An 18,877-nucleotide genomic window follows, 5' to 3' on the forward strand; every position below is an offset into this window, starting at 1 on the left:
CTGAATAGTAAGTTAGGAAAACGATGAGCCTGGAAGAGCTGGCAGGGAATGAGAATCAAAGTGGTTATTTTTTTATGTTGGGGATTCCAAAGGCACAGGGCATCTGGAGAAGAATTTCAGAAGGGGAGGGACAGGATCAGATTTATATCTCAGAAAGGTCACTGGTGGCCAACTGGGGATGGAATGGGAAGAACGGAGGGTGCAAGACCAGTTCAGAGGTTAAGGCAGTCATCACACTTGTTAGCTTTAAAATATGGAAGCTCTGGAATACAGAGTCCCTGATGGCCATGGGCCTCTCAGAGGCATTCCATAATGCTGGCTCTCCAAGAATGCTGCATTCCACTGGACATCATTCACTCTTGGGCTTCCCTTCTCAAAATCACTTTGCACGCAACAAAGTGGTTGCATTTAAGAGAAGAGAATCTTGTACCTCTGTCCTTTCAGCTAAAGCTGGGTTAGACTAAGAGCGTTAAATCATTGGCATGCTTCATTGACCTGGTTCTGGAGAAATCGTGCCACCCAGGCCAAGAAGCAGTTTTTATCTTGGTGCTTTTTAAACCACAGTAATCATATTTGAACTCTCACACAGCCAAGGGCTTGCCAAATAAGGTCAGAATTCACACACCCAGCTGAAAAGAATCAGGATTTGAGAGGCCATTGGGTGTAGCCAGCAAAAACAACACATCCATCTTATCTGAGTGAGAAGACAGCAAAACCCATTGTGGAAAGTCTACCGCGAAGCATTCATAATAAGGGTTTGATCACCAGAAAGGAGGAGCGTGGGATTAGAGATCTAAGGGAACACTAAGTACTTTCAGTAAGAAGACTCCAAAAGACGAGTTGAGGGAAAATCATGAGAAGCAAATCCCCACCTTCACCTTGCAGGAGGATAGAGTATATTACATCACACAGGGCACACACAGCTTATCTCATTTCCTAAGCGGACAGGTCCTGAACACACCATGTCTCCCAATTCCAAGAGCTGATTTCATGATGACTCAACTATATGAGTGGTTGCATTTTATTTTTCAAGATGCCAATGTTTTACATACATTCTTGCTTCCTTTTAAACCACTAGCAGAATAACATATGGATTAGGAACATACAATTTGGAATTAAGACCGAACTGCGGTTTGAATCCCTGCTCAGCCAACTACTGGATATGTCGCCGCTGCTGCTGCTTAGTCACTCAGTCGTGCCCGACTCTTGGCAACCCCATGGAATGCAGCCCGCCAGGCTCCTCTGTCCATGGAATTCTCCAGGCAAGAATACTGGAGTGGGTTGCCATGCCCTCCTCCAGGGGATCTTCCCAACCCAGGGACTGAACCCTGGTCTCCTGCATTGGGCTTCCCCGGTAGCTCAGTCGGTAAAGAATCTTGCCTGCAGTGCGGGAGACCCAGGTTTGATCCCTGGGTTGGGAAGATCCCCTGGAGAAGGAAATGGCAACCCACTCCAGTATTCCTGCCTGAGAATTCCATGGACAGAGGAGGCTGGTGGGCTACAGTCCATGGGGTCGCAACAGTTGGACATGACTTAGTGACTCACCTCAACTCAACTCACTCCCGTATTGCAGGCAGATACTATACCACTGAGCCTCGAGGGAAGCCCACTTAGCAAGACAAGGCTAATAAGATGGCTGTACTAGAGTTAGTATAAGGATGAAAACTGACTGTTTAACTCAACTTTCTCTCTCTTTGTTTTTTTTTTTTTATTTGAGCAGTCAGGTAGGAAAAAGTGTTGAGTACTTACTTAAGACCTAGGGATGTCTATACTTTTTGTATAACCCAATTGCTTTGTTAATATTAACAAATTATATGTATTGCAAAATGTAACAAAAAATTGTAAAAAAAAAAAAAAAAGGTGAGATAAAACATAAGTAGCAATACAGGTTATAACATTTTCTTGCTTACCCCAGTGGCTCATTTTGCACACCCTATGTTAGAAGCCCTGGAACTAAATAATCAAGTTAAGGAGCAGAGGAGCAGGGGACGTGGAGCTTAGTAAAGTCTCTAAAACTGGCAGGTCCCCTTAGTAGATAAGCTGACAGACTGCAAATGTTCTTAAGCAAACAGTAAAACAGGAAACTACTGGAATTTGAAACCACGAAATCACCAGTACATCATGTAAATTTTCATCTAGTACTTTTCAGTTTTTAGTACAAACGAAAGTGATATTGGCAGCTACTAAGAATAGAACTGGGTAGTTTTATCTGAAAAAGCATTCAATGCGAATACAGAAGTTACTGTGAATTTGGCAGTCATAAATGTTCAGGAAAAGTTCTGTTTTTCATTAAGCTTTATATTTCTCTAGGAATCCTCTACACCACTCACTGCCACACGTTGGGAAGGGTGCTGGACTGCTGTTAGTCACCAGAGTGTAATGGTTGATCTATATTACGCCACATCAAGGCAGGCTTAAAAAAAAAAAAATCCCAGAAACATCAACCATATGTGGGGGGAGGAATCAAGGAAATAATGTAAAAAGATCACTAACTACCTCGCTGTTCTAGCTCAGTGCCTGTCACAGTACCCAGGGTCCTAGGTCCTGTCTGCCATGACACCTTCCAGTGTTCAATACTACCTCACACTCAGCATTGAAACGAAGACAACGATTTTTCCATCTTTGTCCCTTTCTATGCCCCCAGAGCCCACAACAGCACCTGACAAGCGCTGGGGCATGGGGCATTGTTGTTGAATCTTTCCAACCATGTGCTTCCCACATTTATATGTTAAATAACTTGGAAAACAGGGTGTTTAGTTTTTTTTTTTTATGGCTGAGTCTAAATTTGTAATGAATGGATTCTTTTAAATCCTTATCTATCTTTTCTAACACATTCTTAAAGTCACATCCTTAGTGACAACACATTTGAAATCAACATATTCCACGTGCAGAAAGCCCACACTATGTGGGTAATAGAAGGCAGGCTTTCGTTAAGCAAACACTAAGTAAATTCAGCCTTTGAATTAATTATTTAATTGACTCATTCATTTATTCATCAAATATTTATTCAGTGATTAATACCAGCCAGACGGGCAGTTCTTGGAGCCACAGAGACAAATAAGATAAAATGACCCTGCTCTCATGAAGCTTCAGTCTAGTGGAGGATAGATATTAATTGTGAATTACAAAATTTGTACATATAATACACAACATAGCTTGATTCAAAGGGGAGCTAAATGCTGCCAAAACTGTAGTTTCCTGATTACTATTAAGTTCAAAAATGATCATCTCTGATTCATAATTAACCAAAAAAAAAAAACTTTGGCAGAAGCATAAATTTTCGTTTTTCAAGAAGCATATTTTGCAATTTATGCCTCAAAATATGAAAAGAAAACAAGAACAATGTCATCATCAGGGAAATACTGTTTTGATCATTGCCCAATCTAGACATGTATTATATAATATATCTCACTATTTTCTGCAATGCTCAAGATAAATAAGTTGCTTTTGTAAGCATCTCAAATGACTACAAGGCAATTCACATAATGCTAAAGATATAATTGCATTTTCTATTGAAGCAAATAAATATAAAAAATTTTTCAAAAACTCTATTTACCATGAAGGAATACCTTTATGTTTCAAACAACGGTTTAATTATAAAATATTCCCCATAAGTAAGATCAGACTCCTCTGCACTACTAGTATTCAAAGGAACTCATCAGCACATTATGAGTATGAGGCAAATAAATTTTGTCTTAGAAATACATGTGAAGTAGCAGATCAATCAGGAAGGTGAGACATTTCAGAGAAACCATTGCTAAAGAAGTATAAGGCTTGCTAATTATTCTGTTGTTTATTTGCAATTTCTCCATGACAAAATACAAATAAATAAATTCTTAACTTAAAAAATAATCTAATATTTAAAGACACAGACCAACGCTATAAGTGGTTTCATAATCTAAATTATAAATCCAAATACACTGCCCTTCAAAAGAGGCTAAAGAAGGTAAAGCAGGTCAAGCGTGTTGTCTGAAAAATGAAACAACTGTAAATTTTCTCAAGTGGTGATAAACAGAGAGGAAGGTGTTTCCTGTCCACAAAACCCAAGTGATGCTACAATTATCCTCAAACTGGGTCAAGACAGCTCAAGTATATGATGTGATTCTCATAATCCCTTCTGCATTTTAACTATGTGAGCCTTCTTGTTCCTGAATGTCTTGGGTTTCCCGGTAATAAATGTCACCTTCTTGACCTTTATTTAGTAATAGAAAAAAGTGTTTCAGGAACATCTTGAAACAACTCATAGCATTAGAAATGATCTCTTTTTAATCCTGAAAAGTCTAACATCTGAATGAAAGTGCTGGAGTCCAAACTATCCAACCGTGTAGCAGAGATGTTGATGACATTATACAGATGGATGTAAAAGTCCTAAATCCTCTAACTATGACTGTCACTAGGGAAAAGTCCATCAGGAGCATTTTGTCCAGCCTCCCACATTCTCTCTCCTTTACTGTACCCTGGAGGTGAAGGGGGACCTTCCAGAGCTCACATGCGCTGGGGAGAAATGTCACAAAGCACTGCCACAGGACAGATGGCATTATCTCCTGGGAGGCTCTTGGCCTATTTGGACATATTTTTTCAGATTATGCTAGGAGTCAAAGCCCCCAAGGGAAAAAAGGCTTTAACTAAAATTTGAAAATGGAATTACTTGTTTGAACAAACACTGGAGGGATAACATAGAAAGCAGGATGTAACCTTAAAGATATTATAAAATTGTCATTTATTTTGTAACATTAAAATACATTCTTGTTTTCAGGAAGAGCTCTACAAATCTTTTGTATTTTGAATGTCTTTAATATAATGCCATAATACCATTAATTGGTCATCACTATTTCAAATATGTCCAGCAATGTCATATGTATGACCACAGGATGACCTGATCTTTTGTTGAAAAGTGAGAGAAAGTATCTATACCAATTTTGAGAAGCATGTTTCCTAAAAAAATTTCAGACAAGAGGACTATCATCTGGTTTCCAAACTGTGCTCCACAGTCTCAAAGTCCTGAAAAGCCCCTCATGGACCATGATGAGGGCAAGGTAGGGTTGTCAGGGGCGAGCCTGTTAGGGGCTTCTCCCCACTCCTCCACTTGTTAACCAGCACAGCTCTGCTTTTATATATTCTACGTATTAAAAATAGGTAAGTATATTCAGGCACTATTTACTTTGGGAAAGAGGTTCTACTCTTTAAAAAAAGAGAGACTTGAAAATAATTTGAAAGTCACTAGCTTACATGCTAAAGCCCAATATTATGGTCGATATAAAAAAATAGATCCTAATCACAAGAAAAACAGATCACATAATAAACAAGTCTCATTTAAAGTAGCCAAGGAAGAAGCCCAGATGGATGAAACTAGGGCTTCCCTCGTGGCTCAGAAGGTAAAGAATCTACTGGCAATGCAGGAGACCCAGGTTCGATCCCTGGATCAGAAGATCCCCTGGAGAAGGAAATGGCTACCCACCCTAGTATTCTTGCCTGGAGCATTCCAAGGACAGAGAGGCCTGGTGGGCTGCAGTCCATGAGGTCACAAACATTCGGGCACAACTGAGCAATGAACACTTTCACTTTCAGGACTATGACAGCTAAATTTATAGTTAGTGACACAGCAGCAGAATCTGCTCTGATATGTTGGAACCTGCCTCATTACCACGTGTGACAGCAGCTCCCCACAGCTTCCACTGAATACTAACCCCAGCTGATTTTAATAAAGAATGGAAGCTCAAAAGGGAGACATGCTAGCACCCTGACTACCTACAGTTCCCAAATGATCAGGGTTGGGAAAGTCATTTTTTTCAGAAAAGCTTTTACTTGCAGGGACCCCTCTGTGTTCTTGTTCCTATTCATTTTCTTCTAAAAGACTTCTGCTCGTCTTCAGTGGGTAAAATAATCTTTTGAGGCTGATTTAAAAAACTACCACCTTCCTGAAAGCTTGTGGGTCACTCCTGGATTTCCTGGAGGAATTAGTTCAGACCATGATACTCAGAGTGTTCCTTATTTGGTTGGGCGTCCCTGATATCTAGCATTTATCAATCACCTAATGAAAGTTAATTAAGTTAATTACTGAAAGAAACTATAGATTCAGGGGATATAGTCCTTATTCAGAACATGCTGGCTGAACCAATCTCTATCTTTCTGATTTTTCAATAAAAATTAAGAGAGCATGACTTATCACAAAGTAAAAAAGGAATTAGATATAAATTCTCTTTTCATTTATTTTAGGTAAGAGGTATTAAGAGAGACTTCTGTATCTGTAAACTAAAAATATGTAAATATATGTAATGGATTTCCCCAGGCAGCTTAAATTTCAATGTGACTCACGATCACCATCTGCTGGAAGAAAGGCTGAATATCTGTTTTAGTTAAAAGAGGGAAGTCAAAATTTAATAACAGATATTAAACACACACACAACTGTTAAATCTATAAAATTCAACCTATAAATTCTAGGACATTCTCAGTAAAAACATTATTCACATTAAACATTCAACTCCAGAATTTGCTCCAGAGTGTTTCAAGTAGAAACAAAATTTAATGGTTAGAATCCACTTAAAATATATTTATTGTTAGTTGTTATATATTAATTCTATCATTGCCACGTGAGAAAAGTCTAAATTATATTCAGGCTGTGTACGAAAGGAGACAGGAGGAAAAGAATCATCTCCAAGCAGAGTAATTTTTTTAATTTCTCAAAAGATTATGTGTGTGTGAGTCACTCAGTTGTGCGACCTAATGGACTATACCTGGCTGGCCAGGCGGCTCTGTCCATAGAATTCTCCTGGCAAGAATACTGGAGTGGGTTGTCATTCCCTTCTCCCAGGAATCTTCCCAACCCAGGGATAGAACCCCAGTCTCCTGCATTGCAGGCAGACTCTTTGCTGTCTGAGCCACCAGGGAAACCCTCTCAAAGAGTAAGAAAAGCCAAGATTAAAATTTAGTAATACTATTAGTGCTTTTAAACAATTTGTGACTTTGGAAACAATGAAAGAGATTATGGTCATGGTCTCATAAATAAAATATTATTTTATTTCACTACATGATATTCCAAAGACGTAAGCAGATATACAATATTAGAAAAGAAAGAGAGAAATTCAGTAAGTGGATTGATAACAAGTCTCCTGGTGGGTGTACACATCTAAAATTGGTGGTGGAGGTGGGGTTTATCAACTTGGAAGGTTTCATACATTCTACCCCAAGTCTTCTGAGGAATAAGGACGATACAAAATAAGTTCAAATATAAGGGAGGGGCTAGGAACAAACTAGCTTCTAGGGGGATCTCAGTCTACTGAGGAGACAGGAGGGCAGTATTGAGAGTCACAGGTAACCACATAGCAGAGAACACCAGCTCCAGCTGGAGCATTCCAGGCCTGGGGTTGCACAGAACAGAGGGCACGTGGGGAGAGAGGGGCCTGTGGGGAGAGCCCAGGGACGCATCCATAGTGCTGGCTACCACTCGGGACAGGAAGGACCAGGAAGCGCATTGACAGAGGAAGAAAAAAAACATGTCAGCCACGACTCACCTGGAGCTGAGATCAACTGCGGCTAACAGGCAAAGCCTGAGTCTACGCCTCACAAGCAGGAGTACAGCTGGAGGAATTATGTAAGTAGCAAGTTATTTAATGGAAACTTATAGAGCCTGAACTTGAGCCAGAGTAAGAATTCTGACTTACATTCTTATGTGCCGAGGAATGTCCGCCAAATCACTTAACCTCTCCGGTGCCTTGATTTCTCCACTTATACAGTTGCGATAATTAACACTACCTACCTCAAAGGAATGCTACGAAGATTAAGTAGGTTTTTAATTAAGTAGGTTGAAGATTCAAGATAGCACCTGGCACACAGTCAGTACAACATAAAAATGCTTGCTGTTCTGAATTCAGGAAGCAAGCTTTCTCGCTGTTTATGAAGTATCAATCACAGTGTATCCATGGCTTTTTGGCTGGTTTCTTTATCAGTAAAGAGAGGATATTTATAGTTGTGGTACAAATGATGGATGTATCTAAGTGAACAATGACAGGCCAGGTATAAGCACTGGATTGTTCACTTGTACGTTCTTTATTATTGGTTATGGAGTAACACGGGCTTCCCTGGTGGCTCAGACGGTAAAGCGTCTGCCTGCAATGTGGGAGACCCGGGTTCGATTCCTGGGTCGGGAAGATCCCCTGGAGAAGGAAATGGCAATCCACTCCAGCACTCTTGCCTGAAAATCCCATGGACAGAGGAGCCTGATAGGCTATAGTCTATGGGGTCGCAAAGAGTCGGACACGACTGAGTGACTTCACTTCATGGAGTAACACAGCTGTATACTTATTACATTATTTTATATTATATATTATGTGCTTAGTTGCTCAACTTTGCAACCTCATGGACTGTAGCCCGCCAGCTCCTCTGTCCATGGGGATTCTCCAGGCAAGAATACTTCAGGGGATCTTCCTGACACAGGGATCGAACCTGAGTGTCCTGCATTGCAGGTGGATTCTTTACCGTCTGAGCCAGCAGGGAAGCCCACTGCATCTATACACACTTATATGCAGCTTTTATGCATGTTTGTGTGTGGGGAGAGGGCGTGCGATGAAGATGCAATGCAAGATGTTGGCAAGCAGCTTGCTAGACTGGATCAACCTCAATTTGATCCAAAACTGTGAAAAGAGCTAAAATCTATACCAAGTAAGTCCAGAGAATTTTTGGAAAAAACTGAGTTGTCAATGCTTAGACCAGAGGAGATTCAACAGTGGTGTGTCAAGACACTTTGATTTTTATTTTACTGGCCCCCTGAAACAAGGCTGGAGTTTTCTGGAAATCAAACTTTCCTCACAAGAAGGGTTGTACCTTTTCGATTAACTCGTAGCTCTCTTCGAGTTTGAGCAGCCTGTTCTGCACAGATGTGGATGCACGCTGATAGACGGCTCGCCACTCCTGAAAGTCGCTCTCTGAAATCTCAGCCACGGCAAAACACAAGGTTCTTAACCCTGAAAAAAGGGAGCATGCCCCCCGCAACATCAGATAAGATTTTGTTCAGAAATCTGACACTTGCATTTGTTTTGAACAAACTCTCACTTCAAAAACACTGATTCAGGATGCTGAAGTCTGACTCGAGTTTGATGGAACCTTAGTGCCAACTGTGTATCAACAACAGTCCTCTGGCCTTTCCACTGGCACCTGGCTTTTAATTCCCCAGCTCTTTCAATCCCCTCTTCATGCCTCGAGTAACTTTTCTAAAATCCTAATCTGTTAAGGTTATTCCTTTGCTTGAAGTCTATTAATCATTCTCCAGGATGAAGTTCAAACCCTAAAGTCTGGCTCAGTCCCTACATATCAGTTGCCTTCAACCTCACTCTCTGCCGTCCACTTCCCATGGTAGGGTCTTTGCACAAATTGATCTTTTTTTTTTCTCCCCTCCATTCCACTCTCTCCCAATCCCCCTCCATTGCCTGCCTTGCATCTACTTTAAGACTCAGTTCTGAAAATCATCTCTTTGAAGCCTTCTCCTCTCCCAGACCCCAACACTTCTGTGGCGTGAAGGACAATGTTTTGTGCTTTTTCTGTGATCTCCTACATGAGCTTGAAGCTTCTAGAGTCCCAGGGTCCTAGAGTTCTTCACACCTGTAACTCCAGCACTGAACACAGTGGCCGGCTCATTAATACTGGCTTCATAGCTGCTTATGAAGGAAGGAATAGAGGGACCCCAATGGGGTGTACTGGGAGAGCCACCTTCCTCCAACTATATTTATTACAGTGGATTTGTAGTATAAGGAGTCTAAAAAATTGAGGGACAGTGACAAAAAAAAGAATACCTATCAGCAACACCTGGGCAAACAATCGCAGCTGATGTCTGAAGTGACCTACTTCCTGTATTCAGAGCCCGTCAGTTTTCTAACTCATTTGGAGGTGACCCTGAGCCAGAAAAAAGTTTACAGACTAGAAAAACGAAGAACAGATTTACCAGCCACGATAAAAGCAGTTAACTAAGTTACCAAGAAGACAACGTTCTCATTCAAGGCTGTTTAGCTCTCAGAATAATTAGGTGTTAGTGATCAAGTCAAATCAAATACGGCCAGGACCACATCAGAAAAAGAAGCAGAGGATGCAGGACATAAAATGCCTGGAAGACTCCACGTTCCAAGAAAGAAGAGTACACTGTCACTGCCACACCACGGCAAATAGAACTTAACTCTTTGGGCCATATTAGGGATATATGTTTCTCTTCTGGACACTTGGCTGGGGACTTGAAAGTCAAAGTGAAAGTCACCCAGTTGTGTCTGACTCTTTGCGACCCCATGGACTGTAGCCCACCAGGCTCCTCTGTCCATGGGATTCTCCAGGCAAGAATACTGGAGTGGGTTGCCATTTCCTTCTCAAGGGGATCTTCCTGACAAGGAACTGAACCCAAGTCTCCCGCATTGCAGGCAGATTCTTTACCGACTGAGCTATGGGGGAAGCCCGCCAGCTGGAGACTTAGTCTGGGGTAGCCATGGTACACGAGTGCTGCTTACCCAGGGCCAGAGAGAAAGGGGTGGCGGTGGAGGCCAAGCCAGCTGGAACTGGTCTGGGAGCTAGAATATCCTTGACATCAGAACGAGAGAAAAGGAAGATGCTCCTCCAACCCGCTCCTTCCTCAATAAAGGAACCTGCAATATGTGCTAGCTTACGCTGTACCCGCCGTCCCCTAGGAAGTTGTACCTCGTGGAATCTGAACTCAACAGATGTGTGGGTCTCCAGGCGCTTCCATTTTTGGAGGAGAAATGGTAGAAGGTTCACTATGTCCCCGCTTTTCAAAGCCTAGTGCTTTATTTTTTATTTTATTGTATTTTTTTTAAAGCCTAGTGCTTTAAAAGAACATTCCTATCATTTTGCTGCTTGGATTAAGAGGAAAAGGTTTGGCTCAGAGGTCAGGCTTGGTGCCACCAGCCACAGTTCCGGCAGAAGCAGACCAGAGTGAAAACTTAGATGGGAAATGCAGATACAGTACTGGCGACTTTTGTTAAGTTTAGAGATAAGATTCTACAAATTCCTGTAGTAACTGACCCTGATGCTCAACAACTCTCATTTCCTTTCATCTCCCTAGACTACATTTAGGTACAAATAGAGCGTCAGGACTATTATGTTTACCACGGATTCTCAGGCCTCACATAGAGCCTGGCATGAGGCAGGGGCTTAATAAAAAGTCCTGAGTTAATGCTAAATTGGAGAACTATTTCAGTAGTTATAGAGGTTTATTGATTTCTTCTCCTCTTTCGTACTCAGATTAGACTATCCAGTTCTTTAACTCTAGTTTCTTTCCTTCTACATTGCTGGAGATGTAAAGTATTTAAACTGTAAATGGTATCCATTCTAAAAAGAAAACAGATTTATAAGCTCTACATCTCCTTAAATGTGCGGACAAAGTCTTTCAAAATGTTAATAAATACAGGAGCGCAAAATAAAAATAGCAGCTAGGGACACCATATAGTAAGATCTAAATGATCAACATTTATTGTTATCTTACATTATGAATCTCCAAGTAAAATAATAAGAATAATCCTATATGATAGTAGTAATATATGATTTCATTTTATTTGAGTCATATTTACTATTGTATTACACTCACCTTCTGTAGCAAACTGCTCCAAATGTTTTAGGGTAATTTCTTTGTATTTTGAAGTTTCTGCCAGTCGGTCATAAATTACAGTGTCCTGGAAAACAAACAGAAGGTATGATACACTTAAACTAAGCATTCTGCATTGACTAAAGTTGATGTTGGCAACATTATTAGCAGCGAATGAGTATTTAAAAAATCGGTTTAGCTGCTGGAGAGGGTGTGGAGAAAAGGGAACCCTCCTACACTGTTGGTGGGAATGCAAACTAGTACAGCCACTATGGAGAACAGTGTGGAGATTCCTTAAAAAACTGGAAATAGAACTGCCTTATGACCCAGCAATCCCACTGTTGGGCATACACACTGAGGAAACCAGAACTGAAAGAGATATGTGTACCCCGATGTTCATCGCACTACTGTTTATAATAGCCAGGACCTGGAAGCAACCTAGATGTCCATCAGCAGATGAATGGATAAGAAAGCTGTGGTACATATACACAATGGAGTATTACTCAGCCATTAAAAAGAATACATTTGAATCAGTTCTAATGAGGTGGATGAAACTGGAGCCTATTATACAGAGAGAAGCCAGAAAGAAAAACACCAATACAGTATACTAAGGCATATATATGGAATTTAGAAAGATGGTAACAATAACCCTATATGAGAGACAGCAAAAGAGATACAGATGTATAGAACAGTCTTTTGGACTCTGTGGGAGAGGGTGAGGGTGGGATGGTTGGGGAGAATGGCATTGAAACATGTGTATTATTATATGTGAAACGAGTTGCCAGTCCAGGTTTGATTCATGAAACAGGGTGCTCGGGGCTGGTGCACTGGGATGACCCAGATGGATGGTACAGGAAGGGAGGTGGGAGGGGGGTTCAGGATGGGGAACACATGTGCACCCGTGCTGGATTCATGTCAATGCATGGCAAAACCAATACAATATTGTAAAGCAATTAGCCTCCAATTAACATAAATAAATTTATTTAAAAAATCAATTTAGCATCAGTGTTGAAGCACAAAATATTTTTCCTTAATAATACTGCTTTCCTGTGGCACTAAGAAAGATGGTCTAGTCCTATATTTTCATCTTTTCCTTTCTGAATAAATCCAGTTACTCCAATGTTCAAAATCTCATATTCTATCAATACTTCACTTACCTGTCATGTGCTGTTAGATCTCCCCTCACTGCCCCCCAAAGATTTTGCAGAATGCTTCAGCATTCATCCATGCTTTGAGGAAGAATGGTCCGGAACTCAAACAGCATGGGAAATGTCAGAACAAAGCTAAAGAGCATGTCCTGCTGCAGCGCCTCAGAGCCTTCAAAACGCTAATGCACACAGTGGCTCCAAGGGAGTGGGCTGATAGATGCCCAGACCTAACTACTGAACCTTTTAGGACTTAGGGCATCTAATGGGGTTGGTGTCCACAAAGGAACAGACTCTGAGAAACACATGTTAAATGCATGGAGCAAGCTGGTGGCTATGGCAGGGAGGACATTGGACAAACTAAGCAATGCCTTACAGCTGAATATTTCTGATTGTGTCACTTTAGCTTTAAAAGTCAGTTTTACTTGGTCTGTAAAATTAAATTACTGGATTATCTTTAAAGTCCCTTTCAGCTTTAACTTGAGGCATCACTGCATGTCTCTAATTTTTGCCCTGTTATAAATGGCCTATTGTTCCTTTAGTTATTCTTTAGCTTGGGTTTAATGTTTTAAGAATTTTAGTATTTGGCCTTCATGGTTTTATTAGACCAGGAAAAAATAAATCATTTACCTGCAATTACTTTCTCAGTGGTATTACCCATTTTGGGGTCTCGAGTCTCAGGGCTGAGTTGGAAGCAGACTAGTGAGGTATGATTTAGAACCCTTGAGAGAAACAGAGCTTAGTGACCTCAGAACAGATGCAATATTCCAGGCTCCAATTATGAATTTCTTTTCATTTCTCAGTGGTGAAATGGGAAGCGGGCAAAGCAAAAGGAAATGATAATTTCCCCTCATGGGTCCTTTCTGAGAATGAGAGTTCTGTGTAACTTACAAACTCTATTTTTTCCCAGAGGTTAGTGAAATTTTCAGTGAAATTAAAATAGGCCATTTAAACACTAAGAAAATACTAAAAAATTAAAATCATGAAAACAAAAGTGATGAATAATAAAAAGGCTAGGGAGATTAAACTCTCAAGGTAATTAAGCGTTCTAGTGGAAGAAACTGACGGTCAAAGCAGGGGGCAGAATGTGGCCTTCTGCATGGACTATAATGTGTTTGTCTCTCAGTCATGTCTGACTCTTTGCAACCTGATGGACAGGCTGCTAGAGCTTATTTCATTGGTTGATGTTTTCCCCTAAACGTATTTATGATTTCTAATTTATCTTACATGTAACCCATTCTCCCCTCCCTCAAATTTCTTTTTGATTAAAAATAACTGTAATTTTTTTATCATGTTGAGCTCTAACATCCTCTGTTAGAACAGTTTATCCAAATGATTTCACCTGGAGCGAGTTCACCCTACAGTTGTTTACGTGCTTGTTCAACAACCAAAGAAACTCTAAAACTAAATTCATGAGACGTCATGAAATTATTCTCTTCCAATCTTTTAAAACCAAGGCATTAAAAAATTATGTTCTGAAGCATTAAAACCAAGGTATTGAAAAACATTCTCAACAGGAATTTAAATAATAAGCTTGGGCTTCTAAACAAGTTCATCTTTCAAGTTCCATGTAAGAAAGCAAGACTATTGACTATATTCAAAATTGGAAAGTTCTAAGTTTGTAAGTTACCTGATTGCTCCAAGTATACACTATGTAGACTGAAAGGATAAATCTGAAGGGAAATATTAACTAATTTCAAGAATAAAAAAAGGCCCTGGAGAGTAGACTTCTTATTTTTCCATGAGCATAAACATGTTTTAACTAGGGAAATTCAGTTAGAATGACAAATTACTGTCCTGTCAATAAAACCTGCCAAATACAAAAGCCAACCAATAGTTAGAAATGCTGTTATAATTAAAACAATGCAAATACAATACAAATGGTAATCACCATATGAAGAAATTACAGCAATAACTGCAATCCATTCCCCCCATTTCTATGGCCTTTAAAAAATCAGATTCAAATTGGTATAGGTTGCTACATTTCTAATTTAATTTTAAAATATTTTCTGTATTATTGTCTTCTAAAATATTTATAATATATAAACCTCAAAAACTGAATTATATAAATAACCTCGGCCAAACTTTTTCAAAGCACCCAATTTACCCAGAAGGAATTCTGAATTTCACCAGAAGAGGCTGAACACTATTACTATAAAACACCTCCAAAAGTGGATGTCAGCAACTTCAGGCTAAACATCTGTGTTACATTTCCATAGCAGAATGTTTAACATATACATTATAAACCATCATAAATCAAAATCATAAAAGACAAAAATACAAACTTACAGCTCCTTTGCAGTAAAGTCGTAACTTCCCGGATGGAGTGCGAACGATCACTGACATTCTTTTTCTAGCGCTGAAAGAAAGGTTTTCCACAATGTGTCACCATAGTGAGAAGACGCATCTATATGTTTGTCATGTCTCACATATTTTAATGCTCACACTGAAAAAATAAATTTGACCAAGTTATGAGGCTGATCCCTCCACATACACAAACCATTGCCTGAGTGTGTAGCTGAGTGCCTTTGAAAGTCACATTGTTTTTTAAGATATGTGGGTACCATCTGCTGCCCTAAAGGAATAATTTACCAAGTAGCTCCCAAGAAACCTGCAAGAGTTAATACCCACCAGGGCAGAGAGAGAAGAGTTCTGGTTCAATGTTTTCAGATTTAGAAAATATTTAAGCCAGAATCTTTTATGATGAATTATTAAAAAGAGAAATGATAATCAATTTTAAGTATACACCCAATCAAAAGGCATATACTAGCACTTTAAAAACTTACTTAAGCCTTCACAACTATCATTTTTTAATTACTAGCAAACCACTGGCATCATTTAAAAAACCTAATTCATATTACAAACTCTAGTTAATGAGCACAAACAGCTTAACATTGTGTTGGCGATACAGACTGATAAAAGTTCTTAGGCAAACATACACATCTTTCAATGGATTAGCAAAGAGACTACAAGTTAACAAGGAACAGAATAAGCACGTATGGCATTGCACAGGATAAGCCTCACTTGGAATCAAGTATGCATAAGCATTCTCTCCAGAAATAAGGGGTAAAAAAGACTTCTCTAGTGTCAGTGCCTATTCATGTTGCCTTATAACGTTCTGCAGCTAAAAAACTGAGATGAATCCAATACAGTAGTTAGATATAGTGTAGTTGCCTTTAGAAATATCTTGGACTGTTTAGTCCTCTCTTTCTCCATCTTTTATTTCCGCTGCATTAGTGTCTCTGATCATCCCTGTGCTTTAGGACCACACTTTGTAACATCTCTGTAGTCTGCCTCAGCCCTTCCTGATTCATGTTTCTCCTAATCCAGCTTCGATGGCCTGGTCCCTGGTTCATCAACTTCCTTGCTCTTTTCTTCTCCTGACAAAACTCCCAAATCACGGGCGAACAGGAATGCCTTCTGTGGTCCAGCAGAGTAAGTGGACACTGCTGGAGAAAAGCCGCCCTGTCACAGGTTAGTAAATACCTGGTCCCAGGGTCACAGAGTGCTCCACACTGCCTCGTCACCTACATTTCTCTAATGACCCTGCTCCCATCTCCTCACAGGACTATGAGCATTCTCTTATCGTCTCTCCACTCCTCGAGTCTCCAATATGCCCGTCACTCCAGATGCAGGATTTTTGCAATCACTTGGATGGAAGCTTCCAACAAGAAATTCCTATTCATTTGGCCACGAACAGCTGCACGTTTATCCACTGTGGACCATCCCTTCTGTCTCTATTCCTACTATATGGAAACTAGTTTTATACCTAACAAAGAGATGAATATGAGTTTCTGAAATCCCTATGACAATTAGATGTTATAATAAGCACATAATTAGAACGGCAAGTTCCTGACTCTTGATTCATTTTAATTCTACATAAATCTTAGTGCCCCTAAGTATAATGTTTTCTGATCACTACCCGGGCCTGTACCCTACAGTTGTGATGCAGATTGTTATGTTCAGAAATATCATTACACTGCCTCCAGAAGACATGCCTTACAAGTCTCTGAAGAAAACAGTTTATGATTTTCTTACAAATGACAATTAAAAATTGTATTGAATATTTTAACTTAATATTGGGTCTAAATAAATTTATTTAAATGAAATAAATCACATTTTCTTCTTATTTAAAAGGAAAAAAGTTTAAATGGAGGGAAATGTATGACATGCACACAAACCACAGAGCAGATGTTTTACCTGGTAAACTCCAAGACATTGAGCAATTCATATCTTTCTTCCTGCCCCAGCTATGAAGAAAAGGAAAATATGATTACATACAGTAAGAAGTAGCTTTGGCTCCTTGGAAATAAACGCCAGTCATGAAGTTTTAATGTAAAAAATGTCACCACTAATTGTCCTTTCTAAAATACATCACCCTTAATTGAATTTATTAACTTTTCAGGTTAAGATGGAAGATTGAACAAATGCAATTACTATTCATCCTTCCCAAAGCCCCACCAAAACTACAAACAAAAAAAAAAAAGAAAGAAAGAAATAAAAGAAACTTACAATGGCAGGAAAATAGGAAAAGAGAAAATGGCATTAAAAATTTGGAAGCTAGAAAACAGATAAGTGAGATATGCTTGCTTAGCAGATGCAAGAAGTAGCAAATGCTATTATATACACAGTGGTAATGGGGAAAAGGTGAGAACCAGCCTGACCTGTATTGAATAATCCCTAAAAGGCCTAGGGAAGAGGAATAACAGGTAGTTCTAGAACTGGAAGGTAAAGGAGTGCCCTAAAGGGAAAGAGCTGCTGTTCTGGGTGCTGGCTCTTCCTGCATGCTGGCGGAAGACCAGAGGCTCTGCTCTATAAAGTTTCTTTTTTCTAGAAGTTGGCACACTTGAAGATATAGTATTATTGTATTTGTACTAAAGCCTAGGCCCCAATACCCACAACCCACTTGGCCCCCTACATTCTGGCAACCAAATCTTTCCTGGCAGGAAGGGTGGAAGATTGTTCTCTCGGGAATCTATAAGCCCAGGTTGAGTCCTAAAGGTACAGACAACCATGATTTCCCAAACGAATCCCACCAGACCACTGCACAGTGAAGCCCAATGTTGACAAATACCCTCTTAGAACTGCCATATCAGATTGCAAATTCTTTACTCTTAACCATAAGAAAACCAAAGATGAACAGATATCCAAGGACAGCTATTATCATGGATCACAGATACCCAAAACAGATAAGTGCAATTTGGAAGAAAGAGAATTCCAGAAGAAAACACTGGTGTCGGCCTGGGCTTCCTGACGGGCACAAAGGGCTGGTCGACAGGTCCCGGAAGCCTCTTCACTCCATTTCCATACCAGGATGAGGTGGTTTGTCATATGCTTTCTTGTGGGGCATTTTCTGTTGTATCATTGGAACTGGATGGGTGCAGATTCCTCGAGGCATAAAACCTTCTGCAGTGTTTTACACCCTTGGAAATATTGCTAGATCCACCAGTAAATGCTTGTTAATGGGACCCATGGAAAAACAAAGACAATGTCTGAGACGAAAAGCTGCCTGTAACAATGGTTATGCTTCTGTGAGTAACATTCACGTACTGTGCTCTCTTTGGTGGCACAGGAGGAGACTGGCCTTATTTCTCTGCATATTGCAGCTCTCATCAAAGATCGTGCATAGCCTATTACGCATCCCATATGCAAGCGGTGCAGTAATTAAATGCTCTTTTCTCCTAAGTAGAGAATGAGAAACTCCAGAAAAGAATATGTGAAAGTTGATGTTTAATTTTTGGTGAAGTATGCTTCTCCCAGTGCAATAATCAAAACAACTATAATGATAGCTTAATACTATTTTATGTTCCAATAAAATGATATGCTTATTTAAACTCTCTATAACTTTTTAAAAAAAGAAAACATAAAAAAGAAAACTATCATTTTTCCTTTCAGAGAAGTAACATAAGTACACCTATGAAGGAAAAACAGGATACTATTAAAAAAAGAAATATTGAGAAAACAATAAAAGCTTCTGGAAGCTAAAACATGTAATATCAGAAACAAAAAGAAAATCAATTGAAGTCTAAGAAGAGAAAAGAGGAAAACTTCCAAAAAGTAGAATAAGAAGGCGAGAACACGAAAAGCAGGTCAGAAAAGTTAAAAGATGTGCTCAGGAATTCTAAAAAGAGAGAGCAGAGAAAAAAGCAGAAGAAA

The 18,877-nt window shown here is 39.7% G+C and overlaps 1 protein-coding gene across 8 annotated transcripts in view; it reads right to left on the bottom strand.

Moving 5' to 3' along the window:
• ATP8A1 (ATPase phospholipid transporting 8A1) overlaps positions 1 to 18,877 on the bottom strand; it is a 232,344-nt gene that overhangs the window by 107,940 nt on the left and 105,527 nt on the right. For all 8 annotated transcript variants that reach the window (XM_042251351.2, XM_042251349.2, XM_060417595.1 and 5 more), the window contains 4 exons: positions 16,922 to 16,971; positions 15,011 to 15,080; positions 11,580 to 11,664; positions 8,822 to 8,961 (listed from right to left, as the gene is read on the bottom strand). In XM_042251351.2, the coding sequence (XP_042107285.1) occupies positions 8,822 to 8,961; positions 11,580 to 11,664; positions 15,011 to 15,080; positions 16,922 to 16,971 (345 nt within the window). The remainder of the gene's footprint in view (positions 1 to 8,821; positions 8,962 to 11,579; positions 11,665 to 15,010; positions 15,081 to 16,921; positions 16,972 to 18,877) is intronic.

This window comes from Ovis aries, chromosome 6, assembly GCF_016772045.2.
Source record: "Ovis aries strain OAR_USU_Benz2616 breed Rambouillet chromosome 6, ARS-UI_Ramb_v3.0, whole genome shotgun sequence".
In the NCBI taxonomy this organism is placed as follows: domain Eukaryota; kingdom Metazoa; phylum Chordata; class Mammalia; order Artiodactyla; family Bovidae; genus Ovis; species Ovis aries.